Source organism: Cylas formicarius, unplaced genomic scaffold (genome assembly GCF_029955315.1).
Source record: "Cylas formicarius isolate icCylForm1 unplaced genomic scaffold, icCylForm1.1 PGA_scaffold_3__17_contigs__length_32017465, whole genome shotgun sequence".
In the NCBI taxonomy this organism is placed as follows: Eukaryota; Metazoa; Arthropoda; class Insecta; order Coleoptera; family Brentidae; genus Cylas; species Cylas formicarius.
The window spans coordinates 12,477,787-12,503,864 of record NW_026844326.1 but is presented as its reverse complement, the minus strand read 5'-3'; the positions used below and the strand labels follow the sequence as shown (position 1 = coordinate 12,503,864).

Sequence of the window (26,078 nt, the reverse complement as noted above, 5' to 3'; positions counted from 1 at the left end):
CCAACGTACACCGGCAATAATTGAAATCCTATGTGAATACTTATGGTCAATATTTTTATTCAATTCCGGGTGTCCCTCAACAGAATAAATCCCTTGAAGTAAAATACAAAACACATTTGAAACATGAAATCTCCAAAGGAAAAAAATAATATACAAAAAAATGCAAAAAATACTGTCATGGACGTTAGTTTGTTATACAAAGAGGGCGTTTTGACATCAAAAGAAGTAAACACCCATCTGACAAACTGGCCGTCAAATGAACTTCATCAGAAAAAATTTATTAAAAGTGAGAGGGTGATTGTTTTCTTTGTTATACAGATAGCTGTAATAGAAGATTGTTGTATTTAATTTTTTCATTTGCTAATGAGTACTTTCGAAAATTATTTCAATCGTTCACTCTTCTTAGAACCGAGTGGTTTTGACATATTTGGTAAATAGTAAATTCTTGTGTTGCACAAGATGTAGGTTTATGTACATAAACGGCAACAGAAAGTTTTGTTTTATAAATAAATATTATTTAGTTATTTTACAATAAAAACATAAAGTTCGTCTAACTTTTGGGCCGTTGCAATAAAATTTAGAATATAATATACTATTTTTTGACATTGACATTTCCATAAGTCAAAATGACCGCTTGGCATACTTTCAGTTTTTTTTTCTACGGAATAGTGGTTCAACTTTGTTTTGAAGGCCTTCATATCCCTAATTAAAATTCTGATTTTAAAGATATTCATTTAAATAATAATAATAAATCTACTGGGATTTGGGAATTGTTACGGACCGAGAGATTCGACATTGGATAAAGTCAAAAAGACGGCCTCTGTTATTGACAGCACTGTGCCAGAAGACAGCAATTTAAGGGACGCTATAAATAACAAATCTATCATTTTGTAATATCGCCAACCAGGCTTCTCGAAAAAAAACTTGGAGAAACTGGGTAGACAGCGTAAAAGGTGGCACAAAAGGCCGTTATTTTTGGAAACTATAGGACTTTCCCGTCCACACTTCCATACGAATATAATGTGAGTTTCAGGGAACAACCATTCTATTCGCGCGGAACCCCAACAATAGTTGTGATTTAACAATAACAATAATAGTAACCAAAACTAACCAAATCATTTAACCATTGAAAAATATAATCGAATGTCTTCAAAATTAAGATTTCAATTAGGGATAAAAATACCTTGAAAATAAACACACACATGACCCCCTATTCCATAAAAAAATAAGTCGATACTACGGCAAGCCAACATTATGACTTATGGAAAAAGCCATTTTCAGTAATAGACAATAGAGAATTGTCTCATATAATACCATCCCAAATTTCATCGTAATATACCGAACGGTTCAAAAGTTAGTTAGAGCACGCTATCTCCTTAATGTATAAATAAACAAATATACAAAGAAAGGTATTTTCATGTCCTAACTAAACTGTTAATTTGATTTTATCCTTTATATAATTTTATAATGTATTAATAAAAATAAAAAATAAATCAGTATTTTAGAATAAAAAAATAAATAAAATATATTTTTTTTAGTAAATAAAATATGTTGGCTACATATACATACATGTTTAAGTAAATCCGTGGGCATTTTAAGTCTACTGCCATTTATATGCATATTTATTTGTTAGATTATATACCTAATTCTCCGTTCCTATAAATGAGAAATAGAAAGAGAGTTCATTGAAAAAGCTCGCAACTTAATAATTGAAGGTTGTCGAAATTTGTTAGAGTGATTCTCTCGGAAACCATTCCAGCATAGTTCCAAGAAATTCCTCAACAAATCGCAGATCTGTATTCGCTGTGGACGAAAACAAAATGCTGCTTTCACACAGATTTTCCAAACAAATTTTGAAGTTGAATTTGATTAGATGTTGAACTGAGGTGGCTTTTACTTGATGGAAATAAGAACTAAAAGTTCAGATTTTCACGAAATTATATATTTTTACATGACAATTGTTTCGACAACACCGTGTCTTTATCAAATGTATTGATATATGATATATGGTAAAGACACGGTGTTGAACTGTTAGTTCTTATTTATTTTCTTAATTAGATGTCACCCGACATGATGTAGGAACGACTTTAATAGTCGAAGTAAGTAGGTTAGGTGGCCCCTAAGATTGGTCGGAAAGGCTGTAATTGTCCTGGCATTTGAGCCACAGTTTGCGAGACACGAAAAATCAATAGACTATAAATTATCATGTTGCGCAATTCACGTGTAACACGTCCGAGTTGTGAAAACGTCTTGTTGCGTGCACACTTTGAATAGAAGATGCAACCACGTCCTTGAAAAGGTGTCCAACATTGGACGTTGGAAAAATGTGTGTTTACAAGTTACGGTTGATTAAAATGTTAATCGAATTACGATCAGAGTTCGGTCGGATTATGTAATCATGCCATACGTTGACGATTACACGCGCGCGTTTCTCAAAATGTTGTTTCCTGGAGTTTGGTTGATTTGATTTTGCTGTTTATAAAAAAATATACGTTTCCAAAAATTGTATAAAAATATAAAATCCATTTTAAAAGAAAGTGCATCCCTAATCCCCATTCTTTCTTGTCGATCGAAATATCTCTTTTTGGGGAATTTGTTTCGACATTTTATTTGAAAATTTCTTTATTATTTGCGTCGATTGCTTAAACCCGGACATAAGCTGAAATTAAGGCGTTTAATAGCAATTGGTTATGACGAATTATGACAAAACTGGAGCATAATCCCGGTATGTTAGAAAATGTAAAAAATATTAATTTCGAATTACAACCGTTTAGACCAACGCGGAGTAAATCTCCAAACTAATCAGACCGATTGTGTGGTCAAACCTAGACCAATTAAGGAGCCAATTCACAGTGAATGAGGCCACTTTATTTCACATTTAAATCACTTTTTTATATGGCTTGAGTTTTTATCAATTTTGTTATTAAATTTGGAACAAAAATGAACATTTTTGAGGCACCCTATATATTAAAACAAAGTAATATAAAAACACAAAATACTAATGAACCAAACTAACTAATAGAGATCAATTCAAAAACCCATGGCGATACAAAAGTCAATTAAGACCAATTAACGGTCAGTCGAGTGTACAATTTTGGTACAATTTTGAATGACAGTTTACTGGATCAACTCAAAGAATTAATGTCTAAATTTTAGTTGAGAGAAAATTACTAATGAAATATATTTTTGGAAAACTAACTCGCAAACACTGGAGCGACTTTTACTGTGATAACCCGCCATGAAGATGTTTCATAAAATAAACAAGAATTTAATTTCATTTTGTATATGTTTCATTTCATTGTAATTCAAACTTAAACATCGCCAGCATTTCAACTCATTTTTAAAACCAAGGAAAATTAAATGCTGAATATTGAATAAGTCAGACATGCTTTAATGAAATCTATTGAAATCTATTTTACTCAGTTTTCAAGTTTTTTTGTAAAGCAACCTTTACAGATCCAATAATTAAGCGTTAAAACATTTAGTTATAAATTTATTTACACTAAGAGGGAACAGGGAATCAGACAACAAAACACTTGAGTTTAAGAAACAGTTATTACAGTTATTCGTCATCAGTTTTACAGACATCTATCTACGTGCCGATAGCCTCAGCAGGCAGTTCAATAAATATTTATTTAATTGTTGAACCACATATCCTGTTGAAATCGAATTTGTGGAATACGGCAATAATACGCTAGTGAATGAATTTATTCCACGCTTCTTTTAAATGTAATTTAAGTGTTACTTCCGCATATTAAACTGTTCGACGAATAGACAGTCACTCACAGCGGAATTTATCAATTAACGGCCATATTTGCTAATATCGAATAATAATTTGGATGGGTGACTTGGGGAAAGCGTACGTAGTATTTTTTTCATGCACCTAAATAGACAATCGCAGGCCACAAAACACGATATCAAAATTACATCCGAGCTAATTACCGTAACACTCCAAGCAAATAATTTATTATTTGGCTTTGCATCACCACTTTCACTCCGATTTAGATAGGTTTTTGCTGACCACGGTATTACCAAATGTTACTTAACCATAATTTAATGCATCCAAAAGTAAGGCAATCCTTTTTAACAAAAAAAGTGGCGTTTCACAAAAAGATAAGTGTATTTTTCGCAGTCTGTTAAAAATAGCAGTTACCTACGAGACATTCCTGAGCGATAGATTACCTCACGATTCAATATTGGCTTACGTATTAATCGGTGTGTCAAATGAAAGTAAGATGAAGAGAAAGTAACCTCAAAATTTGCGGAGAAAGAGTTTTTAAATGTATGCCATAAATTATCGCATGTTATCTAGGTAGGTAGGTTTTTCAAATAACGACCCCGATAAAGCTTTCCTTGTAAAACATTTGCAGTACTCGTGGTTCATGACTTTACAATCCCTTAAAAATGGAAATTCTTAATATATAATATATAATAATAATAATAATAATAATAATAATAATAATAATAATAATAATAATATCATTCTTAATGTTAGTTCAAATTTCACTCACTTAAAGGCGTTCTTCTCTTGAATATTTCTCAGAGGTTTTTACTTCTGATTTGTTCTAGATCATAAAAACGGAATATAAAAAATACCATATAAATTTATATTTTTTCGATTATGGGTGTTGTTTTTAAAACTTCTTAGACCTGATTTTCTGATTCTCTATTGTGCTTAGTTTCCAATGCTGTAGTACTGCATTACGCTATTCTCTTGTATGCATGGTCATTTATTTATTAATTTTTTTATTTTTTTTAGTATTTAAATATTGAAGTACTTAAAAAATAATAGTGCAGCTGTTTCTGAATTTGTTGCCAAGAAACGAATCAATAAAACTGCGCTTTCTAACGATGACTCAACAATCGGAGTTGCAAAAATAGTTCAAATGTGTTGGAATATGACTCGAGTTGGAGACTCAGCAATATACCAACTTGTGCACTAGGATAAACTCTGCCTCATCAGGCTACCAAACAGGAGCACAGAAAGAAAAAAACTGTAGTAAATGAGTATCAAGACTGCCATCAGTCATTCCTTGTCCAAAATAATGTTTGACATAGAAAGGGATGATTTCATTCCAACCATGGCAAAGAAGAAATTGTGGAAAACTTTGAAGAAAATCAATTGTCGTTATGACAAAGTTTAAAACAGAAATTTGCTTTTAACAGAGAGGTCTGTTATTAGCCCACTGCTATACGCTATTTACGGATGCCACACAGATATAATAGGTGTTTTTTTTCGATGTATAGAACTTTAGGTTGGCATTACTGTTCAAGATGGCGACCGATTTAACAGCTGTCAAGTGATTTATTTTCAGTATGGTTTGGCAATTCATCATGAATTCATCAAATAAAGCGTAGATTCGTCGAATGGGCCCAAAACGAGATTGCTGTTGTTCCCGATTTTCATAAGCGAATTTTGTTTAGCGATGAAGCCCACTTCTGGTTGAATGGCTACGTCAACAAACAAAACTGCCGCATTTGGAGCGATGTTAATCCTCAAGTTTATGTCGAAACACCGTTACATCCAGAAAAACTGACTGTTTGGTGCGCTTTATGGGCTGGTGGAATCATTAGTCCGTACTTCTTGGAAAACGATGATGGGCAGAACGTTACAGTCAATGTATAGAGCTATAGAGCTATGATTACTAACTCTTTCATTCCTGAATTGAATAACCATGATCTCCAGGAAATGTGGTTTCAACAAGACGGCGCAACATGTCACATAGCTCGTGCCACAATCGATTTATTGAAAGACACTTTTGGTGACCGCCTAATTTCACGTTTTGGACCTGTGACTTGGCCTCCAAGATCTTGTGATTTCACACCGCTAGACTACTTTCTGTGGAGCTATGTAAAGTCATTGGTCAATGCGGATAAGCCACAAACGTTTGACCATTTGAAAGACAACATTCGCCGTGTTATTGCCGATATACGGCCACAAATGTTGGAAAAAGTCATCGAAAATTGGACGTCCAGATTGGACTACATCCGCGCCAGCCGTGACGGTCATATGCCAGAAATTATATTTAAAATGTAATGCCACAAGATTATCTTTCGGATAAATAAAATTCATGTCAATCGAATAATCCATCGTTGTTTTATTGCAAGTTCTATACATCGAAAAAAAACACCCCTTATATGTATCATTCACTAAATATAATTTGTTTCGTCTTTCTCAAGCTTTATAACATGATTTGGAAAATCTTAAATCAATCTCATTACAGCATTCCCTCATTCTTAACCCAAGTAAATGTTGTTTGATCCAAAAAATGACTTCTCTAGTATAAAAAAGAACATTATTATTAAAATACGGGAATACACCTTGGAAATTAAAGACAACGTTAGAAATTAATGAGTTCTTTATGATAATTCAATGAGGTTTGAGAAGCACATTTCAAACTGTGTTCAACGGGCTTACGTAAAATTAAAGCTATTGTACAATAGTCGCCAGGTTCTGTGTGCTTGTCTACGGTATTTGTTTAACGGTAGCACAAAAAACCTAAATTCAGGAATTTCATAGTTTTTTTGAGGGAAGTTTTATTATATACAATACAGCAAAGTGATACAACTCTCTTCCTGTCCATTTTAAATCTCTTGCCCCAGTAAGATTTAAACAGTACATTTTTTTATTTTATTTTAGCAGACAGTACAATATTAATTGATATCACTAATGCAGAGAAGTACTTACCTGTTATAAATTAAAAATTAAGAGAATTTACTTATGCTAGACCAACATTATTGTTTTTTTTTTTGATGTTCGAGGTTGAGTAGAGCAGGCCGGATAAGTGCCTGTCGCTAGTCCAGCACATAGGTACATACATTTTTTACATTTTACAGCAAAATGTATGATGTGGAAATAAAGGCACTATTATTATTATTTCAATCAAAAACTGTGGAGGCTTATTCCTCCTGAGCCTTTTATAGTCATCAATGATGCTAACCACCACCCAAGGAAATGCACAAAAATACCCACGTTTTCTCGACAAAGCATTAAAATAATTCACTGACTTACTTTTAATAAGAAAAAATTTAAGAAGGATTTGCTGAAAAAATTCGAATAAACTTCTTTGTAAGGAATTGGTTATTGACCTACTTCGCGTTCAGCCATAACTCTGCAAATTGAACATTGGTATGGGTGCAAGATAAAAGGTTTGTAGGAAGGCATAACATCCCTCGAGGGACTTGCTTGCCAAAGGATTGTGAAAAATGGAGCAAGTGTGTCGAACAAGTGATTGATTAGAAGAAAGAATGTGTGAAACTGCAAACATGTTTACATCCCTTTAGTATTTTTCTAAATTTTAAGAATGGAGTGGTATTGTAAATATTAGATTTTTTAAAATAATAATACTTTAAAATATACAATTTTTTTAGAAAATTTAAAAATATATGCTACTCAACCTTTCTAGATGTCGCCTGCATGTATTAATAGCATGTATAACAATTAAAATGTGAGGCTTTTAACCAAAACTAAAATCTTATATTGTTAGAAAAATGTTTTACATAATGCGAGAATTGTGTAATTGATGAGGACGACTTAGAAAGCGGTAGTCAATTGAATAATAAACGTACATTTTGTGGATGTTAAATTTCAGTTTCAGTTTCACTATAAATTAAATTAAGTGTAATTGCAATTGATACCGATCATACTACTCTGAGATCGATCAAAAACAAGTGCAAAAATAAACCGACGAAAGCAGACTTCCCGCTTATAATTATCTATTTCAACTACATTATACTTTTACAGTTGGTTCAAGTTGTAGGTCAGTAACTTGAAATGACGTAAACAGCTTTTGCTTTCGTTCGGAGTTATTTAATGCACGTCGATTACAGCGTGGCGACGTTTAAGTTCCATTAAAGGTAAAATGATGCGTGAAGCTTTTAGTAATGAGCCTGACAATGTGTTGCGTTAGTGCTGGTAGGAGCTTGGCAAGAAAACACTCGATGTGCTTTCGTTTTTTTTCATTTTCATTTGGAAAAAAAATGGTTAGTTACACTTCGGAAGGAAATTTTGAAACATACATTAAACTTTGATAGCTGAATTTACATAATTTTCATGATAGTTTGCTGCACGAATATACCATTAAAATTTATCGGTTGATTGTTACATGTGGCCGTACATCAACAACATTATGAATGTCTTTTGTTTTCACGATTGCACGGGAACCTATAGTATAAACGTAATAGCGAATGGGAAAATATGGTTTTAATGGGTGAACCAATTTGATTATTAAATAAACTGCTATAAACTATTTCGTGCCTATTAGCGAAAACTACAGACTACGAAACCCGAACAAATTATCGTAAATTAGAATATGCTGTGTGGCAATATATTTCTGTTTGTAACGAAGTGATATTGATATATAGAGATATTCAAATTTAGTACTCAGTTTTGATATCACGAATACAACAAAATGATTGAAGATAATTGTATTGCAGACTTTTTAAAGGATTAAAATATTATATTGTAATAATAACCAATGCATGAATCTCTCCTGAAGAATGAACTAAACGGGAATTTTTTGCATCAAAATAATAAGCAATGAACAAAAATTATGCTTTCTCGACAAAAATTTAACGCAATTAGAGTTAGAAATGTCGCGTTACAAGAATTTTATCGTCAGTAGTCATTAAGAATGAATTTTAGAGTCCTTTTGGAAAGTATAACATACAACGAGTTGTATAAACTTATCTAGACCCTAGTAGATATGTTTGAGAAAATTGGCATTGAAATTTACATTTGTTTACTTGCAAAAACATATTGCACTTGCACACTTGCATTGACGATGCACAAATATGACACTTAATAAAATTATAATAATTTATTCCATTGCTGGATTTTTGTTTGGCAATAGTCGTAAATAAAAGCTGCATGTTTATACATGTGAAAACCATGTGTTTTAATTATTGTTCAGATTGTAATATTGTTATTGTGCATAATATCAATTATGATGGTAAGTACTTAATTGTAGCGTATCATGCTCTAATGCATTCTAAGTTACGGAGCAGTACTTCGTTTATGGCTACAATTGGCTGCCGTGATGATTCTCCACTATTAAGTTGTTGTCAACAGCTGGTATTCATAAAAATCGTGCGTATATTCCTAAAAGTTCGGATAATTATGCTATAAGAATTATATTTGCAAATTTCTTGTTTCTTTGTTGTTGTTGGCTTCTTCAAAGCTTCCGATAATAATGATTATGACAGAGATTTGGCAATAATTTGCTAAAACCTTTTCTTAAATTGAAATTGTCTATCCACAATAGTCTTCACTTTGGCTTTACATAATCTTCTTAGTTTCAAGATAAGATAGTTGTTTATTTGTTTATTTGGAAAGTGTTGCCTCCTTAAAATGATTTTAAATGGAGAAATAATATACCTATTTTGAAAATGTACAACTTTCTGTTTTAAAAGTCCAAATATTCAATAAAAACTACATAAAATAACATAGATATAATAACATACTTTCGAATTGAGAATATGGTTGTGCCATATTTTCAATGTTAGAAAACATATCTATAAAATAGTTCTCCCAAAATTATGATATCCATGATGTAATAAGTTTGACATCTTCAATTTGAAAATGCTTTCAAAATATACTTTCCATTATACGGTACAGTACCGTTTGCTTTGAGTGAATCGCATATAGTGGCTCCATGAAGCCTGACAAACGATTCATCGTACAAACTTTCAGCGCAGTTTCAGTTTATACCAATGTAAGGTGTAGGGGTTGGGGAACAGTAAATATCGAAAGTACATTGAAAAGTTGCGGACTTTCAGAATCATTTATAAAAGTAAAAGGTACATTCAGAACACTATTATTACTACATTTACTAACTACATCTTTTAAGTATGTTACAGAGATTAGGGATTTTTCCCGAATACATCTGAATTTAGCTATCTGTTTAAGAATATTCGGAGCCACGTCCAAATTTTGTACGTAATACATACGGATTTTTGTATACAGTACCAAAATTTGGTATGTATAAATACGGATCCTTCCATTTTTACAAAACTAGATCAGACCAAAATAGGCGTTGAAGTAGTTGCTTTTGTTTATATTTTTAATGTGTTTAAAACTAGGAAGGAATATGTGCTAAAATTTTGCCGGTTAAGTGTGGTTCTTTATTTTAGGTAGCGGCAATTAACATGTTCATGAACATCACTTTGTATTTGTTAATAAAAAGGGGTTAATTTCATTATCTTTTTTTGTAAGAGTTACTATAAGATTAAGCGGACAATCGAACACTAACAGAAAATTTACAAATTAACCGGCGGTAAAATCTTTTCTATAGCCCTCCCTCCTTTCATTTTAGAGATTAAAACAAGAAGTTGGTAATAACTTTTTTTCATCGTCCAGAAGTAGTATTCTGCATGACAAAAATTCGATGTATATAATAATAAAAATACTAGTTTTGTATAGATATAATTAATGCAAATAATGTAAATATCTGTTTCGGATTACCTTTCTCTCTTTAACGATGGTAAACATTATTTTTATTCATAACTATTAATGTATCTTTAACCCATTTTTAAAAGTATTTCTTAACTACCTTCATTTGTTAAAAATGATCAAAAATCATTGGTCAATAAATAACAATCAAACAAAACAGGTACAACTTTTTGGATGGAATTGACATAATGCTTGATTTAAAGCAACTATTTAGTTGAATATGTTTAGGTATATATCTAACTAATTTAAAACTAGCAAAAATTCAATATAAAATCATGCGCATTTCTGTTGTTAAAACGAATCAAGTTGCTACATAAATATCTAAAATTTTAAACTGCGGCTAAGAATACTTTGAAATTCTCAAACGAAGCATTTCATTTTGTTAAAAAAAAAACTTAAGATATTGGGAATTTGCTAGTTTTATTTTAAACCGACATAGTCTTGAGTATCTGCGAAGCTTAGTTATGTTCAAATCGAGCATAAGCTATTAGAACCAAGTATTTTGTTTTTTCCGTGCAGGCTGCTACAATCTTATCGTATGACACTGCGTGTTCGCCGAAATTATAAACACTCGGTTTTTCCATGAAAATTTAATTGGGATCTGGGCACATTTTGACGCAATACTGCCGAAAAACAAAATGCGACGTCCAAATTGAACAGCGGCAATTTCGGTTGCGCATATTTAATGTCTCTTCTTAATATTATTTTTTAATGTTGGTTTCAAACGCTCCATTATCAGGGCCTAGAACAGCTGAAGATTGTGAATTTATCATCCGAAATGTTGAGCTAATAACAAATCTAATATAAATGTTTATCGTTTCAGATGCACGGCATTATTGATGATAATTTCCCTCTGTCCCACGATATTCTTAGTTCGATCAGAAGAGCATCACTTCAATTTCAACGTAACGTCTTATACGAGAGGCCTCCCAGATGATCTCAGGATTATAGTGGGGCGCGCTTTGAACATAGAACGGGCCTCTTTGGGTTTTGTTACGAAAATCCCTTGTAGCATAGAGGAAACGGCTACATGCCCCCCTACGAAATACCGAAAAGCGACAGGGGAATGCAACAACGTTCGTCATCCCCGTTGGGGTACCAGGGGGGCAGCGTTTTTAAGATTGCTTCCTCCAGATTATGCAGACGGTAAGTTATATTTCGTCAACTAGCTTATAAAATTAGTTGCTCGCTTTTATTATGGTTATTATTTTTATGGTTTATATGGTTTTGGTTTAAATTCAAGGCGAACGTATTAAGGAGTTATACAAATTTGACAGTAACCACAAAGTAAACGATTAAAAAACTTTTTTCATTCAAAAAATTGTACATGTGAATAATAATTAATTTAACGAGCTTTAATTTGCACTGATTTTATCACTTCAAGTCTCATATTCTCAATCAATTGCGACATGTTCATTATAAATACGACATAATATAGAGTATCTCTACAAATTTCATGTCGTTTGTAAAAAATAGATTTGAATCTTATTAGAAAAATTTGAGTTTTCTGCCAGTGATTTTTTAAAATTATTCTTTTTAAACTTGTTTAGGTTTATTTTGGCCACAATAAAATAACTAATTTTTGAAATGCCCGTATACTATATTTAAAATAAATAGGTCAAATTTATTGATAATTTAGAAAGCTGATGGATGAAATCTTTAGTATTCAGAATGCTGTTATTTAAAGAAGAGGCAGAAGAACAGAGGGTTTGGTTAGTTTTGGTTAGTTTTGAGGTCTTGACATTTCTTTTCACACAGTTTTTAACACATTCCACGATCAATATGGACAATTCAAAAAATTATAGTTTATTTGATTTTATATATTTATAGAAAATTAATGTATAACTACAATTTTACAAAAATGGTTATATATTTAAATATATTTAAAGAACATTAAAATTAAATATTTTAACGAGCCTATAGGTGATTCCGCTCTAAGGGAAAACAAGCAATACAAGACAATGAGATAAAAAATTACAGTTAAAACAGAATCACCCGTAATCTACGTCAAAAATTTAGAAAACACTTGGATTAGTCTTTTATTTTGTCAAATTTTTATAATTGTAATTTAAGTGCAAAATTCAAAAACTTCGAAACCAATGTGTGGGATTGTGTAACCGCATCTCTAATGTTTATAAACAGATTGGAAAGATAGAGATACATTTTTGTTCGTTTCTGACGAAAACTGTAAATAACACCGAACGGATGAATAAGGCAGGGGATTTTTAACAGTGCCCCATCATTGGAGCGCCATGTTTTAAAGGGGATTTTCCTTAAACGCCGTGAAATTTAAAAATGAGTAAAAAAATGAACTACTGTATTTTAATTTTTATTTACAAGGACTGGTGTTTAATAGCGGTTTTTTTGTATTTATTTTGAGTATGTTTAGCATGACTGTGCCATATACCGGGTAAATAGAGTAAGTTGAAAGCTAGACTGCTCCACACCATGGCAAATTTAATTAGAAACGATAATGGTTTTTAACCTACTATTTATATAAAAATATCTATCTATTATTATTATTATTATTATTATTATTATTATTATTAAATATGCAATAAAAAAACGCTGTAGCGTAATTGTTTGCGATACCTTATGGAATAATGTTTCCATTGCTTTAAGGGGTTAAAATGATGAAAATATTTTTATCTTATTTTCACATGAGTAAAAGATAATCAAATTTTATTTACTCTGTTTCCAAATGTTCTATTACACTGTGCACAATGATTCGTAGATTGAAACGTTAAATTGTACGTTGCTCGAAAATATCGGAGTACTACCCTGACATCGAGGAATACGTTCGTGAACTGTGTCTGAATGCCTGAGCAAAGAATCACTTTCTCTTTCATGTCGGCCTGTAATTAAGTAAGAATTAAGGTGGTACCTGTTGGCATTAACGAAAATATCCGGCGTTATTTTGTTAACCTTGATGCGGGAAGTGTAGAATGTACTAAAATAATTACGGTTCTGGGTTGTTCTATTGTTATCGAAAGTGAAACAGATATTAGCAATTTCCACCTGACCTTGATCGGAATTTAGTGTTCTGATCGGGAGAAATAAATCCAGTTATTACCTGTAATGGTTTTAAATTAATTTCATTTAATAAAGCACTTTGAAAAGGGAAGTTACGTTCTTGTCAGGCTGGTGGAGGAGCTAAACGTATAAGACGGATATGGACTTTTACGGACCCATCATCGTTGACCAACACATTTACGATTAATAGAATCCTCTACAATTTCATTAAAAGGAAAAATATTTTCGGACATTCAGGCAACACTAATGGCAAACTGCAAGAAATTACCAACTGATCGAAAAAAAAAGCCTATTGCTAATAAACCCACTAGGCTCGCAGCCGATGCTGGTTGTCTCTTCTTGATTAAAAAGAAACACTTTCAAAATATGGTTAGTAGAGGAAATTGGCTAACCCTGCCTGTGTGAATCATTGGAAGATAACGATCGAATGTTTCCCAATGATGGCGGGGTTGAAAAGTAAATGTTGTGTATTGAATATTTTTGCAAAAAACGTGTATACTGTATAATTTTGTAAAATGTAAACTGTATAAGTTTTTTAAGTATTTTTAGCCAGAAAATAATATAACATCTTATTAACTCATATAGACTTCTTTAGGAAGGAAAGTTTTCCGTGTAAATTGAAATTTTGTAAGTGCTTGATATCATAAGTTTTTAAAGTATTTTTAGCCAGAAAATAATATAACATCTTATTAACTCATATAGACTTCTTTAGGAAGGAAAGTTTTCCATGTAAATTGAAATTTTGTATGTGCTTGATGTCAGGAAAATATGTTTGTTTTATTGTTTCTTTAGTAAGTAAGTGAGAGAAAATCAGATTTAATTTATTCTCAGGATTAAGAACGTAACAACTACAGTAACTTATTGCGATATTATGTCTAAATTTCAATTTTTGGGATACAGGGCGTTTTCTGAACTAATATTTAACTTCGTATAAGGCAAATAAAACGCAAACTGTTAAAATACTTTCAGTTTCTTTTGGTTACTGAAGTACTCTATATTGAAACACAAAAATGTAGATATGATTAATTTTGCTGCTTAATAATTTGGAATTTACTGAAAATATATAGATTTATATTTGGCAATCACCACTATCAAGGCTTAGTTTTGTAGCGGACGTTTCATCTTCTTAGATTATGCATTATTATGATTTTGGCACACTCTCATTTAAACACATGTTCGGTATAACTTTTATCAAGAACTAAATGAAACTAATAACATTTTATTGAGACGCACGCTTGTGAACTTATCTAATTTGAAGTATAATTTTGATGTGCAATTTTTATTTATCTGTCTCTGGGTTGCGAATTTTTACCAATTTCATTTAATTTATTCTAACCAAGGCTAACAAACAAACAAACAAAACACAAACTTCATCTTTTGTAGTTCATTTAAGTACAATAAATAAATAGTTAAACAAAAACTGTGGACTTATTTTTAAAATGACATTAACGGCAAAAATTTTATTTTTGGTAAAGCATGTTCATGAATATATTCGTGATTTTTTAAAATTAACCCAGAAATTAATCGTCGTAGAAATAAAACAAGCTAGTGATTAACATTGTGCAATTCATAACTTTCGGAAATAATGTTTTAAAACTGAAAAAAATCCAAATGTAAAGCTCGCTAGCAAGAAGTGAGTACGCACAATATTTCAAAAGAATCACGAGAAAGTGTAATACAATTATTGACGGTGACGAACACGGCTAATAAAAGTAACTGGAAGAAAGTGACAACAGATGTGAAAGTCTTGTAATATTGTTAAATATTACGCACCTTAAAAACTCGTTTTCAAAAGAGCACATATATGTTACGATAATATTTTATAACATCGTAAACAACCCATAGCACTAGTTTTATTAAAAAGGCGGTTTTTATAATTAGTGTCTGCAGAAATGTCTATAAAGTATAGAAAAAAATCTTATTTTTCTTGTTGCAAACGCAAGAAGAACAAATTATATCAACTTAAATCCTCTTAATTAAACATAAATATGGGCCGCATTTACAAAAGTAGTACAAAAATTTGCCTTTGTGGAAAGTATTTATGCTTGCCTTGAAATGATGAGCTATTGTTACGATGGGTGATAAATAACTAGGTATACAAAATTCGGCCTTCGTATCGACTTTTACACGCAATAGGACCAAGCCTATGTGACAAGATCAGGAGAACCTTTAAAGGAATCACGTACACATTCCGTTACTTGATTGATATTCGTGCACCATATGTGAAAAATTATTTTTATGCAATATAAGGGAGTCCAAATTAGTTTTACAAACGAAATCAGTCGATTCGCAATGTATTTAATATTTTTAAATAGATTGCATATACGGGTAAGAAAAAAAAAACAAAACCCGATTTAGTATAATGGGACCAAACGTCACTTTATTCATTTTGTTTGATCATTAGTTTGATCAGTACAGTCATACAGTATTGCACTAATAACTCAAGATATTGTGTTACAAGTGTGAAAAAGATCACTTTAATTACGAGTTTTATTTGGCACCAGAATAACTAGTGTTTAATAAACGAGTGTATGAGGACGTTTTTTTGCAAATTGCCAATACAATCACTATACATACATGTTTCGCACAACCTTTTCTCGAATTGTCTTAAATATCATATTCCTTATAGTTTACTAGTTAACTATGAGTTTTAGTTAAAATTGAGGTTTAACGTCATTTGTCGTTGAGAATCACTATAATGTTACACATTTTTTGAAAATTTGTGGAATATCGAGAAGCCAGTAAGTAGGTTTAAAAATATCTACGTTCTACATCAACAGCGGAACTGATTTATCATAATTAGCAAAATCGCAAATTATCGTTTCAAGTATAGGAAAATTTCAAGGATATAAAAATAACCGTGCAGCTGAAAAACCATACGAATCAGCAAAAAATATTTGTATCGAATTATAGCTACCACGAAATTGAGGAAATATTTTTCTTGGTCTCTTTGAAACTGTTAAAGAAATATGAAGGAGAATTTATTGGTTATTAATAAAACATAATCAGCGTTAAAGAAAATTATAAAAGTGAAGCAAAAACTGAAATTTCTATAAAATAAATGCAAAAAATATTATTTTAAAAACGAAAGGAAAAAAGCTAAATTAACCAACATTACCGTTTTTTTAACTTTACTATTTTATTAGTAACTATTCGGTCTAGTTGACAGGCTCTAACTAATGAGAAATTATTTGTTTTTTTTTTCACTTTTTACAATAGAAAAAATGTACTTCAATTGTCAATATAAATTTAAACTAAAGCTCTAGAAAATACTCAAAAGTGAAACTCTCCTTTCAGTTCGCAAAAATTTTTTTCGAATAATAACTAGCTTTCTCCAAGTGAATATTTATTTATCTGTATTTACCTACTAGCAAACTCTAGGTAAATCCGAATAGATGTGAATCAATTAGCCTAACCATGTAAAGCTATTACAGAACTAATTATACTTTTCGAGTTCGCTTCCTAAAAAATATGTACTGGATGATCCCACAAAAGCTACCTTATGATTTATTTTTACAGTATTATAGTTTCATATTTTTTAGTTTTGGTTAGTTTCCTAAATGAAAGGAAAAAACTAAAACAATCCACAATACTGTTTTTTTTTTAATTTACTATTTTATTAGACACTATTCTATCTAGCTGAAAGGTTCTGTCCAATGAGAAAGTATTTGTTTCTGTTTCAGTTTTCATAGTGGGACAATAAATCTTTAAGTCGTAAATACAAATTTAAAAAAAAGCTTTACAAAATACTCAAAAGTGAGGCGCTCCTCTTTTTTGCGAAACAATATTATTTCATATTATTTCATCATTTTCCCAGTCAGTTCACAAAATTTTTTTTCGAATATTAACTAGCTTTCTGTAAGTGAATATTTAAATATTATTCAATCATATGCATGCATGCTACTTTTGCTTCAATCTGTATTTATCTACTAGCAAATTCTAGGTAAATCCAAATAGATGTGAATCGATTAGCCTAACCCTGTAAAGCTATTTGATATGTCTTGCTAGCGGAACCCGTACCGTAACAGATGTAACAACGACGAGACTGTAGGATTGCAGTGAGAGTGGGAGGCTGGGGAGTCCTAGAACTAAGAATATACCGATACTTTCCGAGTTTGCTTCTTAAGAAATACTTACTGGATGATCCTGCACAAGCTACTTTATGATTTATTTTTGCAGTGTAATAGTTTGCTATTCTTTAGTTTTCGTTAGTTTTGTAATTGAAAAAAAAAACTAAAATAATCAACAATACTGTTTTTTTTTACTTTACTGTGTTATTAGCAACTATTCTGTCTAGTTGAAGGGTTCTTATAGTGAAAAATCTTTAAATTGTCAATACAAAATTAAACTAAAGCTCTAGAAAATACTGAAAAATGAGACTCTCTTTTTTTTGCAAACAATATTATTATTTCATCATTTTCTCAGTCAGCTCGCAAATTTTTTTTTCAAATATTAACTAACTTTCTCTAAGTGAATATTTAAATAAACTTTTTTTAATCGGGATTTACCTAGCAGTAAATTCAAATGGATGTGAATCAATTAGCTTAACCATGTAAAGCTATTGGATATGTCCTTCTAGCGGAACCCGTATAAAACAACTTTTTATCATATTTAACATTTACACATTTACAACAGTTATAGAACTTTTATAGTTATAGATCTACCCCGGACGAGACTAGGATTGGAGTGAAAGTGGCGGAGGCTGGGGAGTTCTCTAGAAGTAAAAGTAGATCGATACTTTCGGAGTTCGTTTCTTAAGAAATACTCACTGGATGATCCCCCAAAAGCTACTTCATTATTTATTTTCCAGGAAAATTTCTTCCTCGAACATCCTCGACCAACTCTCTGCCAAGCCCCTTGGAGGTTGTATCTGTTATCCAAAACCTACCCGCGCAATCCCACGAATGGATTACCGCCCTTCTTGGTGCGTGGAGCGAACTGATCCTTCACGACCTAGCCAGCACAGGTAATTTAAAAAGTGAAGATTGCTGCCGTGGCTCTAAGGACAATCATGGCGAGTGTTATGGAAACTTAGGAAAGGGTCAATGTAGGCAATATCTGAGAACGTTGCCCGCTGCGGATTCCGACAATTGCGATTTTGGTTAGTGGCAGTTTCGGAGTTTAAACAATGACCATGTCAATTTTGGTATTCCAGCGTACCGAAACCAGATGAATTTAGCCACATCGTTCCTGGACGCTTCGGCCGTATACGGAAACACTGACCAACAACTAGAAAGGTTGCGCACTTACGACGCAGGATTAGTAAACATATCTGTGTGCACTGCGTGTCAATCCAATGTGCTGTATTCTGCCATCTTAAAGGAGCACAATAGGGTGGCGGTTGCCTTGGCAGGCATCAACAGGCACTGGTCAGATCATGTGATATTTTACGAAAGCAGGAGGATCGTGACTGCTGAAATTCAACATATTACCTATAATGAGTTTCTACCAACCATACTGGGGCAGGAATCCATCGTTAATTCCGAATTGGAACTGAAAACACATGGTAGATATTCCAAGTACTCTAGCTCGCGCAGAGCCGGAATATACAATTCCGTTGCAATGGCCGCCATGCCTGCTCTCTTGTCGATGCTCCCTAACAAACTGGTAACTATTAAGTCTGTGCTACAATTGAAGTGTAAACCGTTTTTCGATGTTGTAGCTGAACGAATCTGCGGATTCTTTTGCTGAAATGGTAGATATCCTCATTTCGATGCCAGCGCAAACCCCTAGTCTAGATATCATGGTCCCTCTTCGATCCGAATGGGATACGTCGGCATTATTTCTGCACATGGGTAGAGATCACGGTGTCCCAGGCTACACCAACTGGTTGCAATACTGCGGCAACGTTAGTTTTGCAACTAGACCGACTTTCGAAGATCTCCGGATGACTTTGAAAACTGAGCACGTGAAAATCCTCAAATACTTATACGCGTCACCCGAAGACATCGATCTGATCGTCGGTGCGTTGCTAGAAATACCGATTCCCGGGTCGGTGGTGGGACCAACGCTCAACTGTCTGCTGAAGGAACAATTTACTCTGCTGAAAGAGTCGGATAGGTTTTGGTACGAGAACGATCTACCCCCGAGTTCGTTGTCGAATAAACAAGTCAAGGAAATTAAAAAAATAACCCTAGCAGGCTTACTGTGTGCCAACACAGACGACTTAAAAAGGATACAGCCCAAAGCTTTCGTTCAGGCCGATCCTTTCCTAAATGCTAGGATTAGCTGCGATCAGCATCCACTACCGAACTTATCCGAGTGGTTGGAAATGGATCACTTGACTGACGTATCAGAAGACTTGTTGATGGAAGCGTTGGCTAAAGCGGAGCAGGAACTTTTGGAGAGAAGAAAGATGGAGTACAGAGTTTATACGGAATGTAAGTTCAAATGACATGACGGCGGCTCAATTTTGTATATTTATTTTTATATTTCAGTCGGGGGAGTCGATCCAAAATCGCCACAGGGAATCGCGGCTGCTTTCAGCAAACCAAACGCAAATGCTCTTAAGTTGGCAAACACTTCCCTTCTTTTTGAATTTGCGTCGAATGAAATAGTAAATTCTTTGTTGTAAGTATTGTTTCTAGATTTTCGAAATGAAGTTCTGCAAGATTAGTTAACTTTCAGTGGAACTTCTATCTTGTTGGTGTGTTTTACAGCATGTTTGAACATCTCAACACCTCAATAACCCTATAGGATAACATAAAAGATAAATTGTTTCTATCAGAGTAGGAAATTTTCTTTGGGTTGGAAACTGCTGCTGAAACAATTTATCATTTACTGTTTCGGAAATATTTGTGACATGTCTTTGCAACATGGTCTCTCTCATTTGCAGCTTAAGAAAGCATTTTAGTTATCATTTTTGAAAATTAAAAGAGAAAAATTCGAATTTATGCTGGCAGAAAAAAAATTGACTTTGTCACATTTAACTAGAAGGTGCTGAAGTTTAGTTTGAAAATGGAATATTTTTCAATCACAAATTATAATGAACAAAATTAAATTTAACGTAGTTGATAATATCATTTTATTTAACAAATTCCTAATATTACTGAACTCGTATATAGAGTATCATAATATTTCATGGAGTCATTTCTCAAGAATTTTGAAAGTACTTCGGGTCAGAGATACCGATTTTATTGATTTTTCTGCATGATTTCGTAAAGATAATGACGAATTCTGACATTGAGATATAAAGTAACAAAATTTAATTTAATTTTTGTTTTTCTGCATAATTTATTAAAAAATTGCGATTTTTGGATAGAAATTGCTACCTGAGAATTCTGAATTTGCTCTTAACGACTCTCACATATAGTAGGGGCTGCCTTTCTTTCAATTTCACAGGCTCATGGATTTTTGTACGACACTGCATTATATTTTTGGCAAAAAAAGTCAATTCTTGAATCATTTTTAATTAAAATGTTCTTCTTGGTAAATTTACCATTTAGAAAAGCAATAACATTAATATTGGTCAACTCTGTATGATTGAAGAATTGACTGTGTTTTATCAAATATTTAGTACAGTATTTAGTATTAAAAAAGTCATGAGACTGAAACTGAAAAAAGATTTATAGATAGCGCCCAACCAAGTAAGGTTTAAATTCAGAACAGATTCATATTACTCACGTCAAAAACCCATTCAAAAAATAACATTATTTTTCGAAAATTATGCAGAAAAAAAATGAAATAATGGGCACTTAATAATCAGCACCCTGTATAATCCAGAAAAAGCCTAACGCATCACTCAACAAATTGAAGCTGTTTTTGTAAAATAACCGTACGCCACTAGATATTATATGAAACGCTAAAGTAAAAATAGTAAAAAAATGAACTGCTATAAATCTGTAGAAAAGAAAACATGTCGTTCAAGGTCATTTCGTCCTGAATTGTCTATAACTGCTTCAAGGAAGAACAGCTCCTGTTCGAATTTTATAATTTAACAAGCGAAGTTTGTAAATCTATTGTCGCCAATTAGCAAGAATAGTTCATACCAATTCTGCTTTTAACTCCTGTTTATTATATATTATGCAATTCGTAAATGCATTGTACAAAATCAAAAAATATCTTCAAGTATAGCAAATAATCTTCACATTCAAGCCCACAGAACGACAAGATTACCGCTTATTTTTCGATTTTAGGCATAAAAGACGCAGGCGTCAAGTGTTCGACAGCCAAGAGTTCATATCCCTCTTCAGAGACGATCTCAGCGAAGGTTTGCAAAATGTCGACGTGAGTTCCGTGATAACGTCCCATATTTTTAAAAACGAGCTGCAATGCGAAGATACCGGACCATGCGACGCATCAAGCCCTTACAGAACCTATTCCGGCTACTGCAACAATTTACGAAATCCAAAATACGGCCAAAGCCTGACGACATTTAACCGCCTGCTGCCCAGCGCGTACGACGATGGAATTTCAAAACCTAGAAGGGTTGGCGTTACGGGAAATATACTTCCCAACCCCAGGTTAATTTCGCGGACCATACATCCCGACATTAGCAACCTCCACAAGAGATATTCGCTCATGGTTATGCAGTACGCTCAATTCTTGGATCATGATCTAACGCTTACCCCAATTCATAAAGGGTTCGATGAGTCGATTCCAAGTTGTCGGTCTTGCGACAGCCCCCGCACAGTGCATCCGGAATGCGATCCGATCCCGATACCTCCAGGTGATAATTACTACCCTCAATACAATATCACAACTGGGAAGCCCATATGTTTACCATTTATGAGATCGTTGCCGGGGCAACAACACTTGGGTCCCAGGGAACAAGTTAATCAGAATAGCGCCTTCCTGGACGGTTCAACGGTAAGAATGACGTGCTTTATAATAAGGCTTTGGACTACTTGGGCTTTTCTCTAGATTTACGCATCGACTACCTGTGCTCTACAAAAGCTAAAAAGTCCGAATGGAAAGATGAATGTTACCATTCATCCGACCAGAGGTAAAGACTTGTTACCTAGAGATAAACACGCGGAGTGCAGATCAAAATCAGAGCTGTGCTTCATTGCTGGTGAGTGTATATTAAGAAAGGTTTACGCAATGAAAGCGAATGTAACATATTTTTAATTGTTATATTTACTGGTTTTTAGGAGACGGACGAGCATCAGAACAGCCAGGTTTGCTAATGATCCACACAATGTATCTCCGCGAACACAACAGAGTCATGGAGGGACTACATCACGTCAACCCTCATTGGGATTCCGAAAAGATATTCGAGAATGCCAGGCGTATCGTAGTAGCCGGCCTACAGCATGTTACTTATAACGAGTTTCTGCCTAGAATACTCGGCTGGAACGCGATGAATTTGTACGGTTTAAAACTTCTACCCCAAGGATACTACAAAGAATACAACCCTACTTGTAACCCCTCGATATTTACCGAGTTTGCTGCGGCCGCCTATAGAATAGGGCACTCGTTGCTGAGGCCCCATATTCCCCGATTGGACCACAACTATCAAATTGTCGATCCGCCGCTGTTGTTACGGGACTTTTTCTTCAATACTGACTATATGATGGAGGTTTGTATTTCGACACGTATTTTTTATTTTTTCAAAAAAACTTGAACGGGCTACTCTATTACTATTCTACTATTTTGGAAAACTGGGTTTAGTGCAGTTAAGCTCTCAAGTAGCCTAGACTTTTTTGTGTGCATCTTCAATAGCTGAAAGTGTGGAGACAAGCAATATCAAGGGCAACGCAAATTAATTAAATTAAATTAATGTTGATCATTTCCATCTGAATTTGGAAGGGTGGTTTGCACCAAGCGTTCTCATAGACCGAACACTCAGCGCTTCATTAAGTCTAGTGATTTCACAACTCCATGGGTGATTTCGGTAAAAATACCCACCATAAATAAGTGCTTGTTAAGTAAGCAATGACCCATCGGAATAACTGAAACCATACATAGCTTTTTCAGAGAAATTGTCAGTTATCAGAAGCGATTTCGCTTTGATTGTTAAGTAGTTTCCTCGCTAGACCACAATTTTCTATTTTATTCCAACAGCTGATCTGTATAGATCATATAGCTATTAGCTATTTTAGGGACTTCTAATACTGTAAAACTGACGCGTCTCAGACTGCTGTAATATATTACCTTATCTCACCTTATTCGTATGGTCCTATATTCCATAGGCTAAGCTACATATTTTTTTCTAAACTAAAATACTGCCAAAAAAAAATGCTTCATCCAAAATGAAAATTGTTGATTTTACGAACTTTCAGCGGCCATGTTGGTTCGTTTGAAATCTCCGATATTGTTGGTATTTTTTTTGCATGTTGCCATCAAAAATTCTAGTATTATCAGCATAGGAAGCACAGGTTTAGTAAAAAGTAGCGAGACTCTTCAATATCTCCAAAACTGCCCACTGGAACGTTGAAATTCAATACCTAGAAGTTTTTTAACATGTAGAATTCAAAAATGCTAACAGCAATGATTTCGCCGTGATATTTATAATTCCGGTGACCCTTCTCCTGTAAAGGTTCCTATATTGAAAAACTTCAAAAATTCTGAGATTTTAAGAATTTTTTTTCAAGTCATGAATTTTTGTAGTTTTGGAGATAGTTTTTTTTTTCGAAAAAGGGTTTTTGCCGTAGTTAAGTACTTAAGAAAACCAAATTTCGAAATTATGAGACTTTGCTGAATAAAAATGACAATTCATTACAATACATATAAATAGGGCGTTCTATTTAACATAACAAAATTATGACTTGTAACTTAAAAGTGGCAAATCTGGCAACATTGCTGTTAACACACTGGACATCTCATCCATAATGCTATGACTTGCGATATATTTTCGATTTTTCAACTGCCTGAGTAGCCGTAAACGCACCGTGAGTTTTAAGACATCGCATGACTCACAAGGGAAATAGTTCTTAGGTTCTGACGATAGTCTGACACCGCCCCTAAGAAATATATAAATAGACAATTGCTAATTGAAGCTGATTTAAAATGAAAATCAAGCTACCGACGAACCCCTTTTTTTTCAAATTTGAATCAAATCTGCTTGCAAATATTTAAGACAACCGCCGCTCTTGTTTTATGGCTTTTTAATGATTAGAATACTCATTACAGGAGGGACTGATAGACGAGATGGCAAGAGGTCTGGTATCAACCCCGATGGAAACCTTGGACCAATTCATAACTGGTGAAGTTACCAATCATCTCTTTGAAGACAAGAAAATTCCGTTTTCCGGTGTTGATCTGATCGCCCTTAATATCAAAAGAGCGCGAGATCATGGGATACCGTCGTACAACAACTATCGAGCTCTCTGTAATTTAAAACGGGCCACCACATTCGAAGACCTGTCGCGAGAAATACCCATCGAGGTTATTCAGAGATTAAAGGCCATCTATCAAACGGTGGACGATATCGACTTGTTCCCCGGTGGAATGAGCGAACGTCCCTTGCAGGGTGGTATAGTCGGACCCACCTTCGGATGTATTATCGCCATACAGTTTAGGCAGCTGAGGAAATGTGATCGGTTCTGGTACGAAAACGAAGATCCAGTGGTACGGTTCACGGAAGCCCAGCTGGCGGAAATCAGGAAAGCGACTTTGGCCAAAGTGCTGTGCGAGAACACTGACCTCCACAGCGATATGCAGAGGTCCGTGTTTGATTTACCATCGAATTTCTTGAACCCACGGGTACCGTGCCGCTCTTTACCGACCATCGATTTTGGTGCTTGGAGGGAAGGAGTAGGCCAGACTTGCATAATAGGAGGCAGAGCAGTGCAAGTTGGAGAGTCTGCTTTTCCGAGTCCGTGCACGAGCTGCATTTGCACTGCCGAAGGGGTAAGCTGATTAGAACTACCGGTTTTTTGGTTTGCACGTGAGGGTGTCCAAAAAACGCTCTTACCTTTCCTTTCTATAGACAAACACACGTTCTCTTTTATATGAAGAATTTATACTATATCATCACTTGCAATAACTGAATGATAATAGGTTAGACATTGTGTTTGAAAATAAGATAATTCCTTGGATGATCCAGCAAATTTATAAAGGATACGAGAATCAAGAAGAAGAAGAGCTGAAGCATGCGTACCTGGTGGTTACTTTTAACAGCTTTTTTATTTATGGGTAATATATTCAACAGTAAATTAGGATTATTTCCCTTTTAGTTTTATTGTAATAATTAAATTGGATTTTTGCTGCCCTTGAAGCTGGGAATCCTACGTCGGGCAACACAAAATCAAAAGATAATTTTTACCAAGAAATGAATTGCTAGCTTAAAAATGTGATTTATTTTTGAAAAACACAGTGGGGTACCATTTTTTCCTAAATAATCTCATGCTTATTCTTACGGCGCTGACCGCACATACAAAAGAAAAAGGGTTTCTATTCTTTGTAGGCCCCTACCAAATTTCAACAAAATATCCAAAACAGTTTCAATTAAATGTGAGGAAAAACGTTTTTTTTTTATAATACCCTATAATTTTTAAATCATTCAACATCCTGTTTTTTTTTTGGAAAGTTTGAATATTTTGAGTTTTGAATTTTGTCTATAAAACTAAAATATACTTTGCGTCGGTTTTTGTAAATACGTTTCTTGTGTCGCTTAGATATGACGCTTATGTCTATACATCTTGAAATTGCT

The 26,078-nt window shown here is 33.6% G+C and overlaps 1 protein-coding gene across 1 annotated transcript in view; it reads left to right on the top strand.

Moving 5' to 3' along the window:
- Positions 1-26,078, top strand: part of LOC132699771 (uncharacterized) — a 40,984-nt gene that overhangs the window by 10,679 nt on the left and 4,227 nt on the right. The window contains exons 2-10 of the mRNA XM_060666654.1: positions 11,274-11,596; positions 18,294-18,584; positions 18,639-19,090; positions 19,146-19,863; positions 19,921-20,053; positions 21,619-22,291; positions 22,346-22,496; positions 22,576-23,003; positions 24,557-25,276. Of these exons, the coding sequence (XP_060522637.1) occupies positions 11,274-11,596; positions 18,294-18,584; positions 18,639-19,090; positions 19,146-19,863; positions 19,921-20,053; positions 21,619-22,291; positions 22,346-22,496; positions 22,576-23,003; positions 24,557-25,276 (3,889 nt within the window). The remainder of the gene's footprint in view (positions 1-11,273; positions 11,597-18,293; positions 18,585-18,638; positions 19,091-19,145; positions 19,864-19,920; positions 20,054-21,618; positions 22,292-22,345; positions 22,497-22,575; positions 23,004-24,556; positions 25,277-26,078) is intronic.